General features: G+C 43.7%; 2 protein-coding genes across 2 annotated transcripts; both read right to left on the bottom strand.

The window, feature by feature from the left end:
- Nucleotides 1-2048: 2048 nt before the first annotated feature.
- LOC139783530 (uncharacterized) lies at nucleotides 2049-14985 on the bottom strand. Its single transcript, XM_071722703.1, has 4 exons — nucleotides 12282-14985; nucleotides 6885-6974; nucleotides 3023-3212; nucleotides 2049-2190 (listed from the first exon to the last, which is right to left on the bottom strand). Exons 1-4 carry the CDS (start codon nucleotides 14983-14985, stop codon nucleotides 2049-2051), a joined length of 3126 nt encoding a protein of 1041 aa, XP_071578804.1.
- A 207-nt stretch (nucleotides 14986-15192) lies between these two features.
- On the bottom strand, nucleotides 15193-17565 carry LOC139783529 (uncharacterized). The gene has a single exon (XM_071722702.1). The coding sequence runs from the start codon at nucleotides 17563-17565 to the stop codon at nucleotides 15193-15195; it is 2373 nt and encodes a 790-aa protein (XP_071578803.1).
- Nucleotides 17566-21050: the final 3485 nt, after the last annotated feature.

The raw sequence follows: 21050 nt of genomic DNA, 5'->3' as shown, positions 1-21050 counted from the left end.
TAACATATCCATTTTTATTTCTTGCTCAATGGTTAGTTGATTGCCCGCAAGCTAGAAAATTTGCAAAATTAGATTAATGCGATAACATATTTAGTAAAGGCCATTGCACGTAACAAAGTTTTAGTCATAATCGTAAGGCCGTAAGAAAATAGACCAATCGCACTTGATTATTCTTCGAGCTCAATGAGAATAATCGACTGTGATTAGTCTATTTTCTTACGGCCTTACGATTAAAACTAAAACTTTGTTACGTGTAATGGCCTTAATAAATTTTGATTCGTACCTCTCCAATCTTATCTAATAACGTCTTTAAACTCTCCTCATCTACGTCAACAACAAAATGATAGGGACCTGACTTTTCAACCCTATCAGGTTTCTAACAGGAAATTGCGTTACATTTCCTAATATGGCCCCTATCAAGATTCCCTAACAGGACCTGACTTTGCATTAGGGATAACCTGCTAAGGACCTTATTACACCCCTGATTCCATTTTCGCTCGGGTAGAAAAAGAATGTGAATTTTCGAAACCGTCTCGCGACGCAGAAAACGGTCGATAGCACGGCCGGCTCGATGTACCATCGCGATGCACAGGCGTGACAGTTGGAAAACAATGACACGCGCGATACGTCCGCGTCGCAAAACGCGGCGCGAATGAAGCCCTAAGTACGAATAAAGCTGGCGGGGACGACGAGATCGACGTGATAACGCGGAGCAGATTGTCGTGCCTTTCGCGGGACGTCGGTTACCCGATATTGTTACTTGTCGATAGCGTAACAATCGGTGTCATTGATTCGCGGGGAGAAAATACGTTTTATAACACGTTACGCGCGGCGAGTCGCCTCGCGAGCGATCGGTTTGTACGGTTTTCGAAACCGGACGGTGAAACGGCGACTTGATAACCTCTTCTAAGCTAGCAGGACCAAATCGGCAGAATCAAACCGGACCTATCAGAATATTTAGTACCCATTTTGTACTAATTTGTACCACTAATAACAATTTTGTACCCAGTGCCTTTTCGGAGAAAATCGTGGCGCTGCTATCTTAGCATTAAGCTAGAAAGACCACAAGAAAAAAAAGAAAAAAAGAAAATTAAATACAGAAATTTGAAGGACTGAATTTGTACTAATTTGTACCATACAAATAAACTTAATATATTCATCCCTTCTGCTTCAAACAGCACCTAATAGAACTCAGTCCTATTAGTCTCAAGAGTAAAGTACTCTTTCTCATCACCAGAATCAATCGCTACTTGTAGGCTCGATTCAGTATAATTTGTATCACAAAAATATGAAGTTTCAGATTTTGTACCCCCGCGGATTCTTCGGAAACTACCCCCGATCCCTAACAGTCTCAAGAGTAAAGTACTCTTTCTAATCAGCAGAATCAATCACTACTCGTAGAATCGATTCAGGATAATTTGTACCGCGAAAATATAAAGTTTCAGATTTTGTACCCCAGCCGTTTGATGAAAAACTACCCCCGATCCCTAACAGTCTCAAGAGTGAAGTTGTTTGAGATCACGAGTGCATCGTAGCGTGCATCGGTCTCGTCAAATGAAAGGGCACAATGCGCGTGCCTTCTCTGTATTATAAGTTCATCGTTTCAACAACATCCTAATCCTAATATGTAAGTTCTGAATACTTTGCATTATAACGTGGGTTTCTCTAAAGGCATTTCGCAATCGATAACTCAAAACGTTTCCAGAACGCTGTTTTCATGTCCTTGCGCGATGGAGAAACCCACGCTATAAACAGTCACCGGTGTGACAAACAACAACATTGCTAACGGCTGGTTAGCAATGTTTCGTCTCGCGTCGACGCGATGCGGTGACGTAGGCAGCCGATTGCCAATCAGGTGTGACTCAATGTGTGTCATAGCCCTTTGCCGCCAATCACAAGGAAAAATCGGAGGTCACCGCCAACGCTTCAAAACAATTGGTTATTGCGAGAAGAAGCTCCCGTATAAAAGAGCTTGCTTCGTCGCGCACCCGGCTCTTTGTCGAAAGTCAATCGCATAGAATCAACGCTCGCTAAACCGCTTAACTACGCTAGTTAACACCGCTGTGTACACCGCCTTGAGTTCGCTCCTCGCTATCGCGCTTCGCGAACCCGCTTTCTCCACCGCTGCATGCCGTACTAACATCTGTGCGCGCGTTTACGGCTTCTTGCTTTTCTAAAAGTAAAGGAACACTGTACCCATTGTATACATTGAGACTAATTTATTGTAATATAGGGAGCTTTCCAGCAAGTGACACAAGCCGACACAAACGTCGTTCTATCTTTCTTTTTTGGCAATGAGTAACAAAGACAAAACGATACCTGTGTCGACTTGTGTCGCTTGCTGGAAAGCTCCCATACTTATTTTATTGGACTTATACGTATTTGACTTGTGTGAACCGCTTTCCTCGTGGTCGTCTTCCTCGCGCCATCAATCGCGCATCCGCGCACTCTCGAACAGAAGTACTCTTTCTTATCAGCAGAATCAATCACTACTTATAGACTCGATTCAGGATAATTTGTACCGCAAAAATATGAAGTTTCAGATTTTGTACTCCAGCCGTTTGATGTAAAACTACCCCCGATCCCTAACAGTCTCAAGAGTAAAGTACTCTTTCTTATCAGCAGAATCAATCACTACTTGCAGAATTGATTCAGGATAATTTGTACCGCGAAAATATGAAGTTCCAGATTTTGTACCCTAGCCGTTTGATGGAAAACTGTAATAGTGAATAAGCGCACAAAATTCTAACCACTTTAAACTTTTTTCATTTGAAAATTATTATAGCCTCGGCATTTTCGTATTAAAATTTTCGTCTTAAAATGTTACAAAGCATTTATCATTAAAATATTTATCGCCAGTTTAATTACATTCTGTATAGTTAAAAAAAAATATTACAAAATTTCAAATATAAAAGAATTCTATAAAAATATAATATTATTAGAGGGAGCTAATTTTGCATTTGGCTATCTGGGTGTATAATCAAAAAGAAATTTATACACGTATTTGTGTGCATGTACTTACCTTCGTTTCTGTACAAGCTTTCTCATAGCAGCTAACTTTTCCTTCAACAACTGGGTTTTGTCGATAACCTTCTGTTGTTTTTTAATTTTTTCGTCCTCGTCGGTTATTTCGGATGCAGAGAATAGAAGTGACGATGGCAGAACTTTTGGCCTCTCTTTTTCTATTCTACGTTGCAAATCCTCTAACGTTTCTGTAAATATAATTAATTATCACAGATTTGCGCAAATAAGGGGGAAGGGAGTGGTTGCGTTAGTGGCTATAAAGACATATACTTTACCTTCAACGAAAGCTATGGCTGCCTCCCGGTATTTATTGCCACACCTGACTTTATATAATTTTTCTTTTTTTAAAGGAGTTTGAAAATGATGTATTTTGTCACTCTCGATGATTTCATATGTCGACTCTCCAGTGTATTTTATGTAGCAAAACATTACTGAAAATAATGTAATTAACAAAATAAAATGCAAATAGTAATAGTGGGTTATGCTATATAAGTGTTAGAATTAGGCCTGATAAAATGTATGAGATTTTTGCACGACAAATAAACTAAATGCGAGTAATTCGCAGTTTGTTTGCGCACGGATTATTCGCTCACGCACAATAGAGGTACAGTTGTTGGCCACTCTACAATGACTTGCCACATTTTAAAAAAATTAAAGATTATAAAGAAATACTATTAAAATGTTTTTAATTATAAATATAAAAATATTTAATACACTTTTATTTCGCGCACTTTACGTCATCAGAGTATGCGCGTATGGCCATATTAATTGTTAAAGTTGAGCATGCCCGCTCATATCGCTACATTTCGACGGTATGACAGGATTCCTCTTAACCCCTTCAGTCCCGCCGTCGACCACCTCTATCAAGTTAGCCCCCCCACCATCACAAAAAAATCCGCACCTATTAAAAAATTTAGTGCTATTTATGTGCTAATTTGTTGCTCAAACCGTTTAGCAGGAAATCGCGATCAAAATGGGTGAGGCCAGCTTGTCATCAAGCTAGCCCCTCCCATAATAAAAAACCTATACACTGAGAAAAAGGTTTCTTTATGCCAATTAAATATATTTGGTTGACACTTTTCTAAAATATTTATTTCAAGCAAACGAATTATATTTAATATAAATGAATGTTTTGTTGGTATTGCTAATTTACTTTATCATTCATATTTGTGTCAACTCGGCGATATAGTTGACATGATTTATTTCATACAAATGTGTGTAGATGTTGGATCAAATAAAGTTCGTTCTTTTGAGTGAAACGAATGCGATTTGTTGAGCCAACTCTATATTTCTTAATAGATAAGAAATCTTGCTTTGTTTCGTGCTCGGTTCCGTGAGTCTTGCGCGTAATGCTGCGCAGTGCGCGTCGACGCCGCTATAATAGGCGTCGCATCGCCGGGGCATTTGCTCGCGTTTAAGATTCGACATCGACTGCTATATAAAGAGGCCCGCTACGGGACTCAGGCAGATCTCCCCGAGCGCTAGACGCTTCACAGAGACCCTAAAAAAAAAAAAATATATATATATATATATATAAATTACAAACGTCGACGCGGATTTCCAGCAAAATGAAATTATTTAGGGGAGACCGGGGCCTAACCGTCGCCGGGGTTGAACCGTCAAATCAAATATCTCGGAACCTGTATATTGTGCGAACTCGCTATTAACATTGTAAACGCTGCTTATGGTACCCATGTGACCAACGGAGTTTCGGCAGGTTACCTGCCGTGTTATGATTTTTACGAGGGCAAACGTGTTTTCGGAAGGTAAAAGTTACATTTTCTGCGCGTGGAAATTTTGTAATATCTGCAATAATATTTGCTCTCCAAATCTCGAGGTACGTGATTATAAAGAGTAATGCATGCTGAACACGAATCCAGTGTAGTTTTTTCATTATCGTTGATGTCTAATATTTCGTGGGCGATCAAACCTGAAACTTGTGTTTGGGGTTAATCCGTCAGTGAGCAGTCCGGGTGCATTTTCAAGGCATTCTCGGGCATTTCCAGGCTCACTGCATATGGAATATGGATGAGACGGGAATTACAACCGTTCAGACACCGAATAGAGTCATCGGACGTCGAGGAGTGAAACAAGTCGGGCGAGTGGCTTCTGCGGAAAGAGGAACCCTCGTAACTATTTTTTAATAATGTTTCGCATAAAAATTTTGAATAAATTTTTATATTTTTCTCTTAAAAAACAATTATTAAGATGTATCCTATCATTTTTCAGGATTAGATGTACGTATATGTATTGAAAATGCAGTGTGACGGTTAAACCCCGGCATTTTTGAGATTTCAATTTTTCCACCGTTGTCGTTTTTGCTCTATACCCGTTAAACAAAGCGACGTAGATAAAAATTTCCTATATAAATTTTGTAGCTAAAGGTTCACTCTTTACAGTGGTATACCACATTTAACTAAAATTATTTATTTTCTTATTAAAAATCGGCACCGAAAAAAAACTGACGGTTAGGCCCCGGTCTCCCCTACTATTAAAAAAAGGTAATTATTTAGAATACGGACCTGAACGCGAATATAAATAAAATTATGTTCAATCGACGCGTTTTTGCACGAAATAAAAGAATCTGGCAGATAAACGCGGCGGTCTGCCTCGCGAAGCGAGATATTAATCGTTAAAGTTGACAGGAATCAGGTTATGATTCCTGTCATACCGACAAGATGTAGTAACACTGAACATGCCCCGCGGCCACATGCGCATGCTCAGTGGCCGCACGCGCATGCAAAACTGCGCCAACTTTAAATATACACAGCTGAGAGAAAGCGTAATATTGAGTATATATTTCGATATTTAAATCATGAGGTAATTCTTTCAATATTTATTGATAACTATAGCAAACACGTATATTGTTTTTTATTCTTTGTAGCATATGGGACAAATCCGACGCAGCCATGTGTACGGTTACAGCGTTTTCCATAGAGAAATGTTAGATTAATATGAATCCAATAAATAATTAAAATTGAATGTATTATTTTGAAGTTGTGATTTTCATTAAAGCAGATATTTTGTATTTAACTATTTAAAGCGCGTCAATAACCTACATAGGTTAGTGATGCGCTTTAAACAGTTAAATACTTTTACAGCGCGTCATCTAACCTATGTAGGTTAGTGACGCGCTTTAAACAGTTAAATACTTTTAAAGCGCGTCATCTAACCTATGTAAGTTAGTGAGGCGCTTTAAACACTTAAATACTTTTAAAGCGCGTCACTAACCTACATAGGTTAGATGACGCGCTTTAAAAGTATTTAACTGTTTAAAGCGCGTCACTGCGCTTTCCTTTATTCAAATAATTTTATCAATGAGGTTGTGGGTCCGTCTTTTCTTAAAGTACTACAAAATAATTAACGTGAAATACATTATTTATTATAATAACAAATATATAGAATGTATAATATATATGCAAAACACATGCTATTAATTCAATAGATATGAAAATATATTAGGCTTTTGTTATCTATAACGCGGTGTATTTTAATTAATATATAATTGTGAGAAGTGTGGACAAAGTCTTGTTTCGATATTGAAACGTGTCTCCAAATGTCGTTTATTGGGATTGCTCGGCCTCGACAGTGGACAATGGAGGATACATCTGAGCGATGACGTCAAAAAAGTTGTCTAGTCTCTCAGCCCTAGGATGAGCGTGTTTGAATAGAAATTTGAATAAATATCCCTCGACATGGTACGATCGAGTTCCATATTTTGGAATATTTGCTCGAACTTCTCTCCAAACACGCTCAATGTGCTGAGTATGGGCGCCTGTAAAAAAATATATAAAAGCGTACGTCTAGGCTCTTTTTTGCATTTTTTTTTATTGTAACTATAATTACGTAGCGTTATTTACCAGTATCTGGATCGACGAAGTTGTACGTATGATTGACTGTCAGATGTTGGAAGCCCTCACTATTAAGACAATTATAGGACTTCCAACAATCTGAAACAATTGTCGTTCCTGGCATGATTCACTCCTTAATGCATGCCAGGAGTGTTTCCTCCGTTCGATCTTCTACTGGCACAATAAATATCTTTTTCGACTCTCGCTCGTATCCTCCAAATATCCAATTGCCTTTCAAGAGACGACCACGGTTGTATTTCCGATGGCCAATTTTTGCCTCGTCGATTTCAACAGTGCGTCCTGGACCTCCAAGTTTCGCACTACACTTATCGGCCTAGTATGCACAGACCTGTAAATATTAAAAAAAAATAATATATTGATATATGTATACACTGAACATGCCCCGCGGCCACATGCACATGCTCCGTGGCCGCACGCGCAGCGAAATAGAAGTTGCGATTTTCGTTAAAGCAGGGCACATACACGTGTGTGTGCCCTGCTTTATAGAAATTGTGATTTTCGTTAAAGCAGGGCACATACACGTGTGTGTGTGCCCTGCTTTATAGAAGTTGTGATTTTCGTTAAAGCAGGGCACACACATGTGTGTATGCCCTGCTTTATAGAAGTTGTGATTTTCGTTATATATATATATAGTTAGTGCACAATATTAAAATATTACCTCACGGCAAAAACTGAACCAGTCGACAACCGTGCTGGAAGAAATCCCAAGCTCTTCTTCGAGGTCTTCCTGTCGAGGAGGGCGTAGCATAAGGAAACTCGCTATAATTTTGCAGATTGTAGCGAGTTCCAAATTGCTATTCCCAAACCAAGTGCCTACTTTGGCACTTTTTTTGTAATCGCATTGTTTGGAGACACGTTTCTTTTTTTGTGACGATGCTATGGGAACCGTTTTTCGACATCGAAACAGCAATGTCTCTTTGTTGATGATTAATTTTTCACCACACTTCTCACAATTAATTTCCGATGGCAACACACCGTGTTGGATCAGGTAATCCACTAAATCTTCTTTCTTTGCCATTAGTTGGATAAAATCAAACAATAACATGTTAAATAATTTTTGTCAAATCTGACAGCTATGAGTACGTAATAGGATACATTGGCGCGCTTCATTTCTTTAAAATTACGTGATTGTGGCCACAGCACATGCGCAAGTGGCCAAAGCGCATGCTCGTATCGCTGCATTTCTTCGATATGTCAGATTTTCTAACCCGAATAGTCGTCAACTTTAACGATTAATATCTCGCTTCGCGAGGCAGACCGCCGCGTTTATCTACAAGATTCTTTCATTTCGTGCAAAAACGCGTCGATTGAACATAATTTTATCTATATTTGCGTTCAGGCCCGTATTCTAAATAAATACCAAAAAAATATTTAATTGATGCAAAAAGATATTATTTTGTGCCAAATTTGAATTCCTTACCTAATAATAAATCTTCCGTTAATGTAACAAAATATACTTTTGTGCCAAAATTATATTCTTTAACTACTAAGAAATATTCAATTGATGCAAAAAGATATTCGTTCGTGCCAAAATCAGATTCATTAACTATTAAAGTACATTAATTTGGGGCAACAGAATATTCACTATTATCACAAACCACCGATTGCATTGATTCAACAAAATATTCGATTCGCCGTATCCAACCATGCCATTTAGATTTATTATCTGTTAACGAGCCTTATTTGGTCCAAAGAAACCTTTTTCTCAGTGTAGGGGAGACCGGGGCCTAACCGTCGCCGGGGTTGAACCGTCAAATCAAATATCTCGGAACCTGTATATTGTGCGAACTCGCTATTAACATTGTAAACGCTGCTTATGGTACCCATGTGACCAACGGAGTTTCGGCAGGTTACCTGCCGTGTTATGATTTTTACGAGGGCAAACGTGTTTTCGGAAGGTGAAAGTTACATTTTCTGCGCGTGGAAATTTTGTAATATCTGCAATAATATTTGCTCTCCAAATCTCGAGGTACGTGATTATAAAGAGTAATGCATGCTGAACACGAATCCAGTGTAGTTTTTTCATTATCGTTGATGTCTAATATTTCGTGGGCGATCAAACCTGAAACTTGTGTTTGGGGTTAATCCGTCAGTAAGCAGTCCGGGTGCATTTCCAAGGCATTTCCGGGCATTTCCAGGCTCACTGCATATGGAATATGGATGAGACGGGAATTACAACCGTTCAGACACCGAATAGAGTCATCGGACGTCGAGGAGTGAAACAAGTCGGGCGAGTGACTTCTGCGGAAAGAGGAACCCTCGTAACTATTTTTTGATAACGTTTCGCATAAAAATTTTAAATAAATTTTTATATTTTTCTCTTAAAAAACAATTATTAAGATGTATCCTATCATTTTTCAGGATTAGATGTACGTATATGTATTGAAAATGCAGTGTGACGGTTAAACCCCGGCATTTTTGAGATTTCAATTTTTCCACCGTTGTCGTTTTTGCTCTATACCGGTTAAACAAAGCGACGTAGATAAAAATTTCCTATATAAATTTTGTAGCTAAAGGTTCACTCTTTACAGTGGTATACCACATTTAACTAAAATTATTTATTTTTTTGTTAAAAATCGGCACCGAAAAAAAACTGACGGTTAGGCCCCGGTCTCCCCTATAGAGTGCTCAAATCCAAAAAACAAATACACCAGAATTTGTTGCTTTTTTGTTGCTCCAAGATTGCGTGAAAACATTTTCGAAATATAACGTTTTTTTAGAAAATACGTATATCTGAATACTTAACAGACAGCACTATATTGACTACATCTTAAACAACGTTATATTTCCAAAATGTTTTATGCTATCTTAAAGCAACAAAATAGCAACAGATTCTGGTATAAACGTTTTTTCGATTTGAGCACTCTATATATATTTTTTCGCATGGGGGGGGGGCAGCTTGACACAAGTTCTAGCCCCACCATATACTAAAAAACACATATAGAGTGCTCAAATCCAAAAAATAAATACACCAGAATTTGTTGCTTTTTTGTTGCTTTAAGATAGCGTAAACAAATTTTCGAAATATAAGGTTCTGTAAACAATGCCACTAATAAATACTGCATCTTCGACCGTTATCTGCGACTTCGATGTCTAAAAACTAAGTAAAGGAATTTGTTGCTCGGGTCCTTTTGTTATTTAAATATTCTATGGACCGTGCCCTACCAGAATATGCAACATATGATTTTGTTGCTCGCCCCTAACTGCAAATAAACAAATTATATTTCTCCGCGTCGACCGTTATCTACAACTTTGATGACTAAAAACTAAGTAAAAGAATTTGTTGCTCGGGTCTTTTTGTTATTTAAATATTTTATGGACCGTGCCCTATCAGAATATGCAACATATGATTTTGTTGCTCGCCCCTAACTGCAAATGAACAAATTATTTATCTCAATATTTAACTAAAAATATAGGTGAATCTTACTCAGAAAGCTTTAATGCACGTGTTAAAATAGTTCGTTTGGGGTTTAACAATATATCGCGTTCGTAAATAATAGAAAATCAGGGCCGCTGCTATAAAGGTGCCATTAACTGGGCCGTTTACCTTATTTTATTTTCACTTTTGTATGTATTATAATATATATAGTAAATATAATTTTTTTAAAAGGTTTTTGGGATCCGGAATTTTCTGAGACATTATCAAGCACTTATTGACAGAGACTAAAAGGTGAAATGTTTCGTCATTCAAATTTGATTTTTAAAACTTTGTTTTAACAATTCATGGTATAGAAACATTATCATAATATGACATGTACAATCCTTTGGTTAATGTATTAAGTAACCAAGTAATGGCTCGTAGCTTTATATTATTGTTTTTTTTTTTTAATTCATATTTATAACGTTAACTCATCTGTAAAACTGTTGTACCGTATGTAATATATTTTGTCTTTATTTTGCTCTCATTCAATATAATTTAATTTTAATCGTGCATTTATATTCCTGTACAGGGTGACTGTCATCTTGACGTCAAACAGATGTCAAAATGACAGTCACAATCACCATCATAGTATGGGACGTTATATTGCCATCATTTTGATTACATTTTGACATCATACTTTTCATCAATTTAATGTCACTTTGACATCATTTTGACTAGGTTGTTTTCACTGGATATGCCAATATTTGTATACATATTATTTTATAAACATTTGGTTCATAGATTTTATAAAATTTTCTCCTGAAGCAGGTTTGTCCAATGCAGATTCTTCTGAAGACGTAGAACAAATTCTATGTTATACTCCAAGACTTAATAGATATAATACAGTTACATCGAGAAGTACTGCAGACTATAGAGACAAAACTATTAGATTTCATACATACAAAGCTAATACATCACACATTACACCTACAGATAGTCCAACAGAAACAATAGGTACGGCAACACCTACAGATAATTCAACAGAATCAACAAATACGACATTTTCTGTTTGAGTCGCTTAAAGTTTTTCTTTAACATTTAATAATTAAAATTAGGTTTAAAATATTCTAGCATTGGCAAAATATAAACAATGAATAAATGCTTTTTTTATGTCTTTGGTAACTTTAATTTTTGAAATTATTTCAAAAATTTCAGAAATATAAATTTTATATACAATAGAAAGAGAGTGAAAGAGAAAGATATGTAGTTAAAAAGTTATATATTATAATTTGTTATAATTTATCTTTATAGTTTTTAAAATAACATACAAAAATATAAAATAAAGTTGCACATTTGCTTATTATTATATTTTCTATATAATAAGAATAATATAAATTAATAAATAAAATGTGTTTATATGTATTTATTATTTTAATTTTTTGTAATATGTAGTTTAAAAGCTAAAGAATTAGTTATATAGATGACAAAGACATTTCGATTGTTCACGAGATTCTCGTGTATAGTGTTCTGGATCGGAGTGGGTTGGGCAAAAGAATTTCGATTTTCCCGGCTATTTCCTTTATTACTACTTTCGACTTTCGCTCAGCTCAGACTGACTCGATACTGTCGGCGAGATCGTCGGTCGAGTCGGGAGGAGTCGAGAGAGGGAGAGCGCGAGGTGTTTATGTCGAACGTACACGCAGAGTGTCTCAAGACAGAATAATACCGATCAGCTAATAACTAAATGGCAAGTCAGGTACACAAAGACTTTCGAGGATGATCTGCGGCGTTCGACACCAGCAACGGTCTCCCTGCCTCGCGCCGCCAAGAATCGTGAACATTCCGCAATTACAATAACTTCTCGCGTATGACATACTTGGACGTCGCGCGGTCGCAACCGAGGAAGCGATTTTCCTGTTACGGCGCGAAACGGCTCGCTATATGGGAAGGTTTTTTTTTTGATACAACGTTACATGATTCACAGATACTATGTACATTAGCTATATTTACATTTATTTATTTACATGCGTTGGAGGGTTCGTCGAGCGGCTCAGCCGCGGCCGTCGGATTGTCGCGGGAATCCGGAGAGATCGACAGGCGGCAGATTTGAGAGATCGGTCTTTTTAAAGTCGTTTTAGCGGTGCGCACCGTAACGACTCGTACATGCCCGTCCGCGCCGGGATGAACTGCCTCGATTCGCGCTAAGTCCCACTTCCACGGTGGAAGGCTGTTATTGCGAACGAGAACGAGCTCGTTCACTTTAAGTGGCGCTGTGGCTTTTTGCCATTTGTGTCGCTGTTGCAACGCATGCAGGTAATCGGACGACCAAGACTTCCACATTTGCTCGTGCAGCTTTTGGACAAGCTGCCAGCGAGAAAGTCGGTTCTCTCTAATCTCGAGACAGGACGTCTCGGGCACGGAAAGGAGTGGGCGGCCGATTAGGAAATGTCCCGGAGTGAGCGCCGCGAAGTCCTGTGGGTCGTCCGATAGCGCAGCGATCGGTCGCGAGTTAAGACATGCTTCTATTTGGCAGATCAACGTACTGAGCTCTGCCTGTGAGAGCGTGTTTTTCTTCGCTATTCGACGAAAGTGATGCTTGAAGGCTTTTACGGCCGCCTCCCACAATCCTCCGAAGTGAGGGGCCGCCGGCGGATTAAAGTGCCATTGTATGTTATCGCTCGCGAAATAGTCGTGAAGTTCGGCATCTCGCAACAGGGATCGAACGGCGTGACTCAGCTCGCGATCGGCGCCGAGAAAATTCGTCCCGTTGTCACTATACATGTGAGAAGGGAGCCCCCGGCGACTTGCAAATCGTTTAAAGGCCGCGAGAAAGCCGGCGGTGGAGTAATCATCAGCGTACTCTAGATGAACGGCTTTCGTAGCCATGCATACGAACACGGCAATATAGTATTTTCGTGCCCGTTGTCCGCGACCTGCGATGGGGGTAATCGAGATCGGGCCCGCGTAATCGACGCCGGTGTGAGAGAACGGCGCGGATACGGTAACGCGCGCTTCCGGCAAGTTTCCCATCACCTGTGAAGGAGAGGTTGCTCGCTCCCGAATGCACGTCACGCAGTTTCGAATGTGAGCCTTGACGGCGGCTCTCGCGGAGACGAGCCAATATTGTTGGCGTAACGTATGTAGTGTTAGCTGGGTGCCGCCGTGCAGCGTCCTCTTGTGGGCGCGATCGATGAGAAGAGTGCTGACGCGATGTCGAGGCAGAATTATCGGATGTCTTTCGTCGTAAGGCAAAGCGGAATTCGCGAGCCGCCCGCCCAGACGAATTAGTGCGTGTTCGTCTAGAAACGGATTGAGAGCTCTCAACGAACTTGAGCTTTTAATCGGAGTGCCCGCTGATAGATTGTTGATCTCGTCCGGATAATGCGTTGATTGTGCGGTTTTCAGCCAATACATCCGCGCTTCGCGTAGTTCGTCGGCGCCCAACGACGATAAATTTATCGGTTCCCGGGCGGCTCGCCTTTTTAGGTTCGCGCCGAAACGACGAAGATACGCGGTGATGCGAATTAGCCGGTTCCAGCTTGAGTATCGCGACGGGAGGTCCCATTCATCCTCCGTGAAAGCGTGACAAGCAGCGGTGGATTTTGATTCGAGGGAGATCTCCCTCCTCGTCTCCGCCGAGGTGCTCTCGGTAGGATCGGTCGGCCACTCGGTCGAAGGAAGCAGGAGCCACGGTGGTCCGGACCACCATAATGAATGTTCTAATAGATCCGAAGCGGTCAGACCTCGCGACGCGCAATCCGCGGGATTGTGTCGAGACGGCACGTGGTTCCATCGAACGGATGGCACACGAGTCTGCACGTCCGCGACTCGATTCGCGACGTACGGGTTCCACCGGGATGGGTGTTCCCGGAGCCACGCCAGGACCACGGCGGCGTCCGTCCACCCGAAGGTCGGGACGCCCAGCAAGGCGAGAGCTCGCTGTGCCCATTCGAACAACCGAGCTAACAGCACGACCGCGTTCAGCTCTAGACGCGGTATACTGACGGTTTTTACCGGCGCGACCTTTGATTTCGCTGCGAGTAAAGTGACTTGGGTTTCGCCGGTCGGTCGTATAACTCGCAGGTATATCACCGCGGCGTACGCGCGACTCGATGCGTCGGCGAAACCGTGGATTTCAGTTTTAGTTCCCTCGGACATGGAGAGCCATCGGGGAATGCGCACTTCCGCGAGCCGCGCGAGACCGTCGCGATACGCGTTCCACCGTTGCAGCAAGTCGTCGGGGAGTTCCGCGTCCCATTCAAATCTTTTAATCCATAATTCCTGCATAAAGATCTTGGCGACTATAATTACCGGAGTCACCCAACCGAGCGGGTCGTACAGTCTCGCGATATGGGACAGAACGGCTCGTTTAGTTCGCGCAGATGAGTCGGTCGCCGTGACCTTGTAGCGGAAGGTATCGCTATGAGGCTGCCACGTAATTCCGAGAACCTTCAATTCGTCACCCTCGTCAAACGGGCGATCAAGCGCCTTCTCGGTCGCATCGGAGGAAATGTCGGAGAGTAGCTCCGCAGAATTTGCGGCCCACTTACGCAGATGGAAACCGCCGCGCGCCATAAGACCGTTGAGTTGATCACGCAGCTTACGCAGCTGGCCCAGACGGTCAGCGCCGAAAAACGTTTCGTCGACATAGCGCAACTCCTCCAGGATCGCCACGGCCTCCGGGAAGGAGATTCTTTCGTCCTCGCACAATTGATCGAGACAACGCATCGCTAAAAAGGGCGCACACGCGCTACCGTATGTGACCGTAAGCAATCGGTAGGACTGAATGGGAGCATGCTCGTGCGGTCTCCAGAGAATAAATTGGTAGTTGCAGTCCGTCCGCTCCACCCGAATCTGCCGAAACATTTTCTCGACGTCCGCGCAGTAAACGAACCGAAATCGGCGCCAGCGAGTTAAAACGTCTCTAAGTTCCCGCTAGAGTCTGGGACCGACGAATAGGTGGTCATTTAGTGTAGTTCCGTTGGAAGTTTTATGCGAAGCGTTGAAAACGACGCGTATTTTCGTGGTGGAGCTGGACTCCCGCACGACCGGGTGATGCGGCAGATATACGCGTTGATCGGGCGCATGTGGCGCGTCGCGCACGAGCTCCATGTGGCCGAGAGCCTCGTATTCTCGCAAGAAAGCATGGTATTCCTTAGCGAGCTCCGGTTTAGCGCGTAGTCGACCTTCGAGTTTCCGGTACAAGAGAGACGCGCTTTTGAAAGAGTCACCGATATCAATCGGAGGTCCGTCTTTGAACGGAAGCCGAACGACGTACCGACCTTCGGAGTCGCGCGAATGAGTCTCGCGAAAGTGTCTCTCACACTTTTCGTCTGCTTCCGAGAGCGCTGGGCGTGCACGAATTTCCTCGGTTTCCCAGAATCGTTCAAGTAATCGGTCGGTATCGTCGGTCGCGATGCAGTTCAAGACAGGCACGGCCTCGTTTGTGCTCCGCGCACCCGTCAGACCGGAGACGATCCAGCCAAAAATTGTACGTTGCGCGGTCGGAGTTTTGAGCGGTCCCTGTCGGAGATCGTTCCGTAGAATCGCTCCATAGAGATCCGCGCCGATTAATAAGTGGATCGGGGAAGGGTCGGACGGGTCCGGATCCGCTAAATCTAACTCTTGTAAATGCGACCACGAGTCCAATGGGCGCGTGCGCGATCCGGTATATGACGTCAATTTGTTGAACACGTAACCTGTCAGCGGAAGCCGGGGCCCTTGGCCGTGGCACGGCTCGACAGTCAACGACATGTACGATTTCGCGTATCCGCTGCACTTGTCGCCAAAACAATTAATTCTTATGTTCGCTCGGTGACGCTTGGTACGAAGGATTTGACAAAGTGATTCGGAGAGAAAGCTATAATTGGAGCCTTGGTCCAACAACGCGCGCAAATAAGTGACGCGATTTTCCGCGGTGCGGACGCACACTCGGGCGGTCGCGAGTAGTACGGTCGGAGAACAGCTGGGGTTCGGCATCGTGTTCAGGACCGCAGCGGAGCCCGTCGGAGCGCTCACCGGCGGGGCGTTGGTCGCGGAATCGGTCGGCGTCGCGACGCCGGCGGTCGTGGCCGACGCCCGGTGAAGCAGCGTGCTATGCGATCGTTGACATTTCTCGCACCGAGATCGACTTTTACAGCGCGGCGTTACATGACCGGGCCGCAAACAAAGAAAGCAGAATTTATTACGTTTGACGAATTGAACTCGTTGATCGATCGAAAGTCTTTTAAATAATTCGCACCTTGAGAGCGCGTGATTCCCGGCGCAGTGAGGGCATTGAATTTCCGACGGATTCGAACCACTCGCGTTATTTACGGACGCGCGAGCCCTTCCAGATCGATTTCCGGAACTCCTTCCCGAGTTTGAAGCGTTTGAGCCGGTAGTCTCGGCGCTTGCCGATACGTCGGTTAAGCCTCGGATTCGCTGAGTCATAAACTCGTAGAGCTCTCGAAAGGAGGGACATTCCGAGCTAGCGCCCAATTTCAAGTTCCACTCGCGCCGCGTTTGTTTACTAAATTTTTGCACAATCGTGTATATAAGTAAATCTTCCGTCGCGTGAATCGGTCTTTTCAATGCCTCCATAGTAGCGACGGAGGAGGACACGATGTCGCGCAGGCGCTTAAGTTCCGTCGCCGTTTCGTTCTTCATTACCGGGAATTCGGCAAACGACGCGATATGCGCTTCCACGAGATTCCGCGGACTGTCATACTCGTTCGTAAGCAGTCCCCACGCCGCCTCGACATTCGCACCGGCCAGAGGAACGCGGTTCAATATCAGCGCCGCATCGCCCGTAACGCTCGATTTTAAGTAATATAGTTTCTGTGCGTCGGAGAGTGACGCTTTCGCACCGACTAAGGATTCGAATAAGTCGCGAAATTTCTCCCACTCGACCAACTCGCCGGAGAAGGTCGGCAGCGTTATACGCACGAGCGGCAAGTCCCGATCGGTTCTGTTATACACGTCATCGTTATCGTCGGCAATTAGAGCGCGTTTACCGGTTGCCTGAAGAGATTCCAGGGCCGCATCGAGATGATCGGAGACGTCCTCGTACACTTCTTGGGCCTCACCGTAGTAGTCCTGTTGGAAGTAGGGAAGTTTCAATTGGTCGGCCTGCGGGGTGATACGAGACAGCTGGTAGTGACCTTCTCGAAGTTGTTTCCACAGCGCTTGTAGGTCGTTGCGTCGACTGATGATCATCGTAGGATTGATTCTCGCCTTGCCGGCCTTCTTGAAGTTCGTCAGAATGCGTTTCATGTCGTCGATGAGCAAGTCCTGTGTGGCGACGAGCTCATCAATGTTCGACGGCATGATGGTTAATTCGTTTCCTTAACTCGCAGGACTGTTGAATTTCTCGCAAGTCGTCTGGCCGAGTATTGTGCGTGTTGGCAGTGCGCCGATCAGGCGGAATATTTGCGGGGCGCCTTGACGGGGCGAAACTCTTGGAGGCCCTGACGAGGCGAAAGTTCCGGAGTTGCCCTGACGAGGTTAGAACCCGGTGACGCCCTGACGAGGCGAGAGGTTCGGTTTGGTTTCCTGCGGTCCGAGAGATCGTCTTGAAGCAGCCGGGAACACTGGTGGTGATGCCGCTCCGGGTGATGCGTCAACCGGCGGGAATCGTTTCAATCCGCCTCGTTCGGAACGTGCGATCGCAGCCGTTGGCGATTGATCGAATTCTCGAGCAACTCGCGCACCTTTCGAGCGGACGATTTTCAGCAGTGTCTTACAGACTCCGTCCGCACTCGAGATCCGGCTCGAAGGACCATTTGTTGTTCACGAGATTCTCGTGTATAGTGTTTTGGATCGGAGTGGGTTGGGCAAAAGAATTTCGATTTTCCCGGCTATTTCCTTTATTACTACTTTCGACTCTCGCTCAGCTCAGACTGACTCGATACTGTCGGCGAGATCGTCGGTCGAGTCGGGAGGAGTCGAGAGAGGGAGAGCGCGAGGTGTTTATGTCGAACGTACACGCAGAGTGTCTCAAGACAGAATAATACCGATCAGCTAATAACTAAATGGCAAGTCAGGTACACAAAGACTTTCAAGAATGATCTGCGGCGTTCGACACCAGCAACGGTCTCCCTGCCTCGCGCCGCCAAGAATCGTGAACATCAATACTGAATCAAAAGATTTACTACAAAATTTATCAGTGCTTCAGTCGATAGGGTCAGTGCATAAACGTAGAATGTTATAGATCAATTGATACGTTTCAGTTTGCTTTTGATTCTTCCTAGCCCTACATTAATATGTGTTGACATTCGCGATTGGGGCATTGATTGGTCTTGTAGTGTATTTTGATACAAAAAACCAGTTAAAAATAAAGAAGAAACATAAAATATAACTGTAACGTGTTGTTTATAACTTATTGTCTATACGAAACTCCGTGACATTGCTCTTCTACACTAACGGTCAGTCGTTATCGAACACTCATGACAGACGGTTGCCTCTTACGGATGGAGAAGGTGAGTGGCCTCCACATAAAAATTAGACCCACATGTGTAAAAAATTCAACGATTATTTTCACTCTAGTGCTCCTCTTTATGGCTGGCACATAGAGGAGGCCACATATAGAATATCTTGTCACCCGTGAGTGGCCACCGACTTGTCAAACTAAACGGTTACATTCTACAGCTCACACAGCACAGTATGTATCGAAATTTACATGTATAAAGCATTGCGATCTCTATCCATTACTTATATTGAAAAATACTTTGTTTAGTAGCTGAAGATGGTCCGATTAGGGACCGAAACGTACGTCGTTCAATTCCATTGAAGAATAAATATAATCTCGCACCACCAACAGCGATCGACTCTTAATTAGCCCGTTCTTCCCTCGTGTGGACATCCAACAGAGCCTTATCCCTCCAATTCATAAAATATTCAATATAACTCAAATATTTTTAAAATAAATTCGGAAAAATTTTTCTAAAAATTTACACAATACAATATTAGTTGTAAATTATTCCTAAAACAATTTTTTTCAGTTTTTCAAGAGAAGATTATTGGTCTTCTAATTCACATTAAAAGGCAAAATTCACAGCTGTTAGACCTTCTACCTTCTACAGAATAAAGAGGAAATATTGACCGTACAAAAAGAATTTGCTTTTCAGTTTTCCATGAAAAGTTTACATGATGTTGATCATGTGGAAGAAATACTTAAAGAGAAGACACAAATAGACATTCTGGTATGTGATATAGTTTTTATTTTATTATACTTCATATATGTGTATTGTGACGTTGCAGTTTCGCTGCATCGTGGCCCCGCCGCCCCGCCGCCGTCACAAGGCGCGGGTTTCGCGCCCGAGGACGGTCCAAAGAGTCGATGCGAGATCTCCAGGGGCATAATTAAGCGCGTTCGCATGTTCTGATCCCTTTGTTTTATTTTATTTTGTATAATGCGTGGCGCCTCACCGAGACGAGACGCAGATTTTCTCCGAGGGAATACGAAGGACAACGAGAGATGGAACGAGCCGGGAGAATCGAGCCGAGAAATAGATCGCGAGAGCGGATCGAAGCGAGGCGATCGGGCCGTCGAACAGGAAGGGAGCGCCGGAGGACACGCGCGCGGCGCGTGAGGCAGCGGCGGGCGGACCCATCGAAAGCAGGGCGCCGGCGCCGGGGCTGAGAAAGTCTCGCCTGCCACCCTCCACTGCATACCGGACTCCGGGGTGGATGGCCACCGCCCCGAGACCGAGGAGGAACGCGGGAAATCTACGTCCCGTCCGCTGCCACGAAAAATCCCGAGGAATTGCCACGTAGGCGAGGGGCTTGGGCGCCCCACGGGATCGGCGAGGGACGGCCCTGCGCAAGGATACATCGCGAGCCTGCGAGCTCACCCCTAATTGGTCCGCGTCGTCGCGACGAGGGGCCGCGTACGCCACGGGTGGGGCGCGCTATCGATTCCGCCATCGAGCGAATTTTGGCGATCACTCTCTGGTCGTCCTCCGGCGAAAGCACGCGACTTAACCGCGGGTTAACACCACAAATTGCGCCCTGCTACCCAGCCGTTCGGGCTTGGCGACGACGTCCCGACTTTCGACGGCGGCAACGGATCCTCGAGAGGAAGCCGACTACGGTGAGGTTGCCTCGCGTACTATTTGGTGTGTAAAGCCACGACACCGCCCTCCGGGTTGCGCTCTCGCTCGGGAACAACGATTAGCGCTTCGGTATTTGGCGTACTCGCCGACAAGGCGTATAATTAGCGATCGACAGCGAAAGCGAGGGGCACCGGAATGGTCTCGTGGCCATGGGATCGCGATCGGAACTCGCAAACCCTTGGAGATCGCGGTAGACGCGTCCGAAACGGATTTCGATATCGCGAATTCGCCATTTCTCGCGACCTTCGTGTTCGCGACCGCGTGTTTCATTGTGCGTCGTAATTCGTGTGGTCGGGATTTAGATTTCACACGCGACACTCGAATCGACCAGGCTCGATTATTTATTATTTGCGTTAGAATGTTACTCGCGTTGACTTATTATTCGCGTTAGAAGGTTACTCGCGTTGACTGAGGTAAATGTCAAGATTAAGGGCGACCTCACCGATTTCAATGACCTTGATATATGTTGTCAAGGTCATGACCCGAGTGACCTTCAGAAGGTTTTAGCCGTCGCTCGTTATTCGTTAAAAAGTTATTAACAAAAAAAAGTTTGGAAAATATAGCAGCTATTTTGAGTATTGGAAGGCATAAATAACTAATATATATGTCGAAATAGTTTACGCATACACTTTCCACGCAAAACGAGGTGCCACATGGGTTCGTGACGCGCTTTACAAGCTCGTTTAAGTCAGCACTAAC

Source organism: Temnothorax nylanderi, unplaced genomic scaffold, assembly GCF_030848795.1.
Source record: "Temnothorax nylanderi isolate EJ_2023f unplaced genomic scaffold, tnyl_v1.0 TNYL_tig0512_pilon, whole genome shotgun sequence".
NCBI lineage: Eukaryota > Metazoa > Arthropoda > Insecta > Hymenoptera > Formicidae > Temnothorax > Temnothorax nylanderi.
This window is presented reverse-complemented; position numbering and strand designations above follow the sequence as displayed.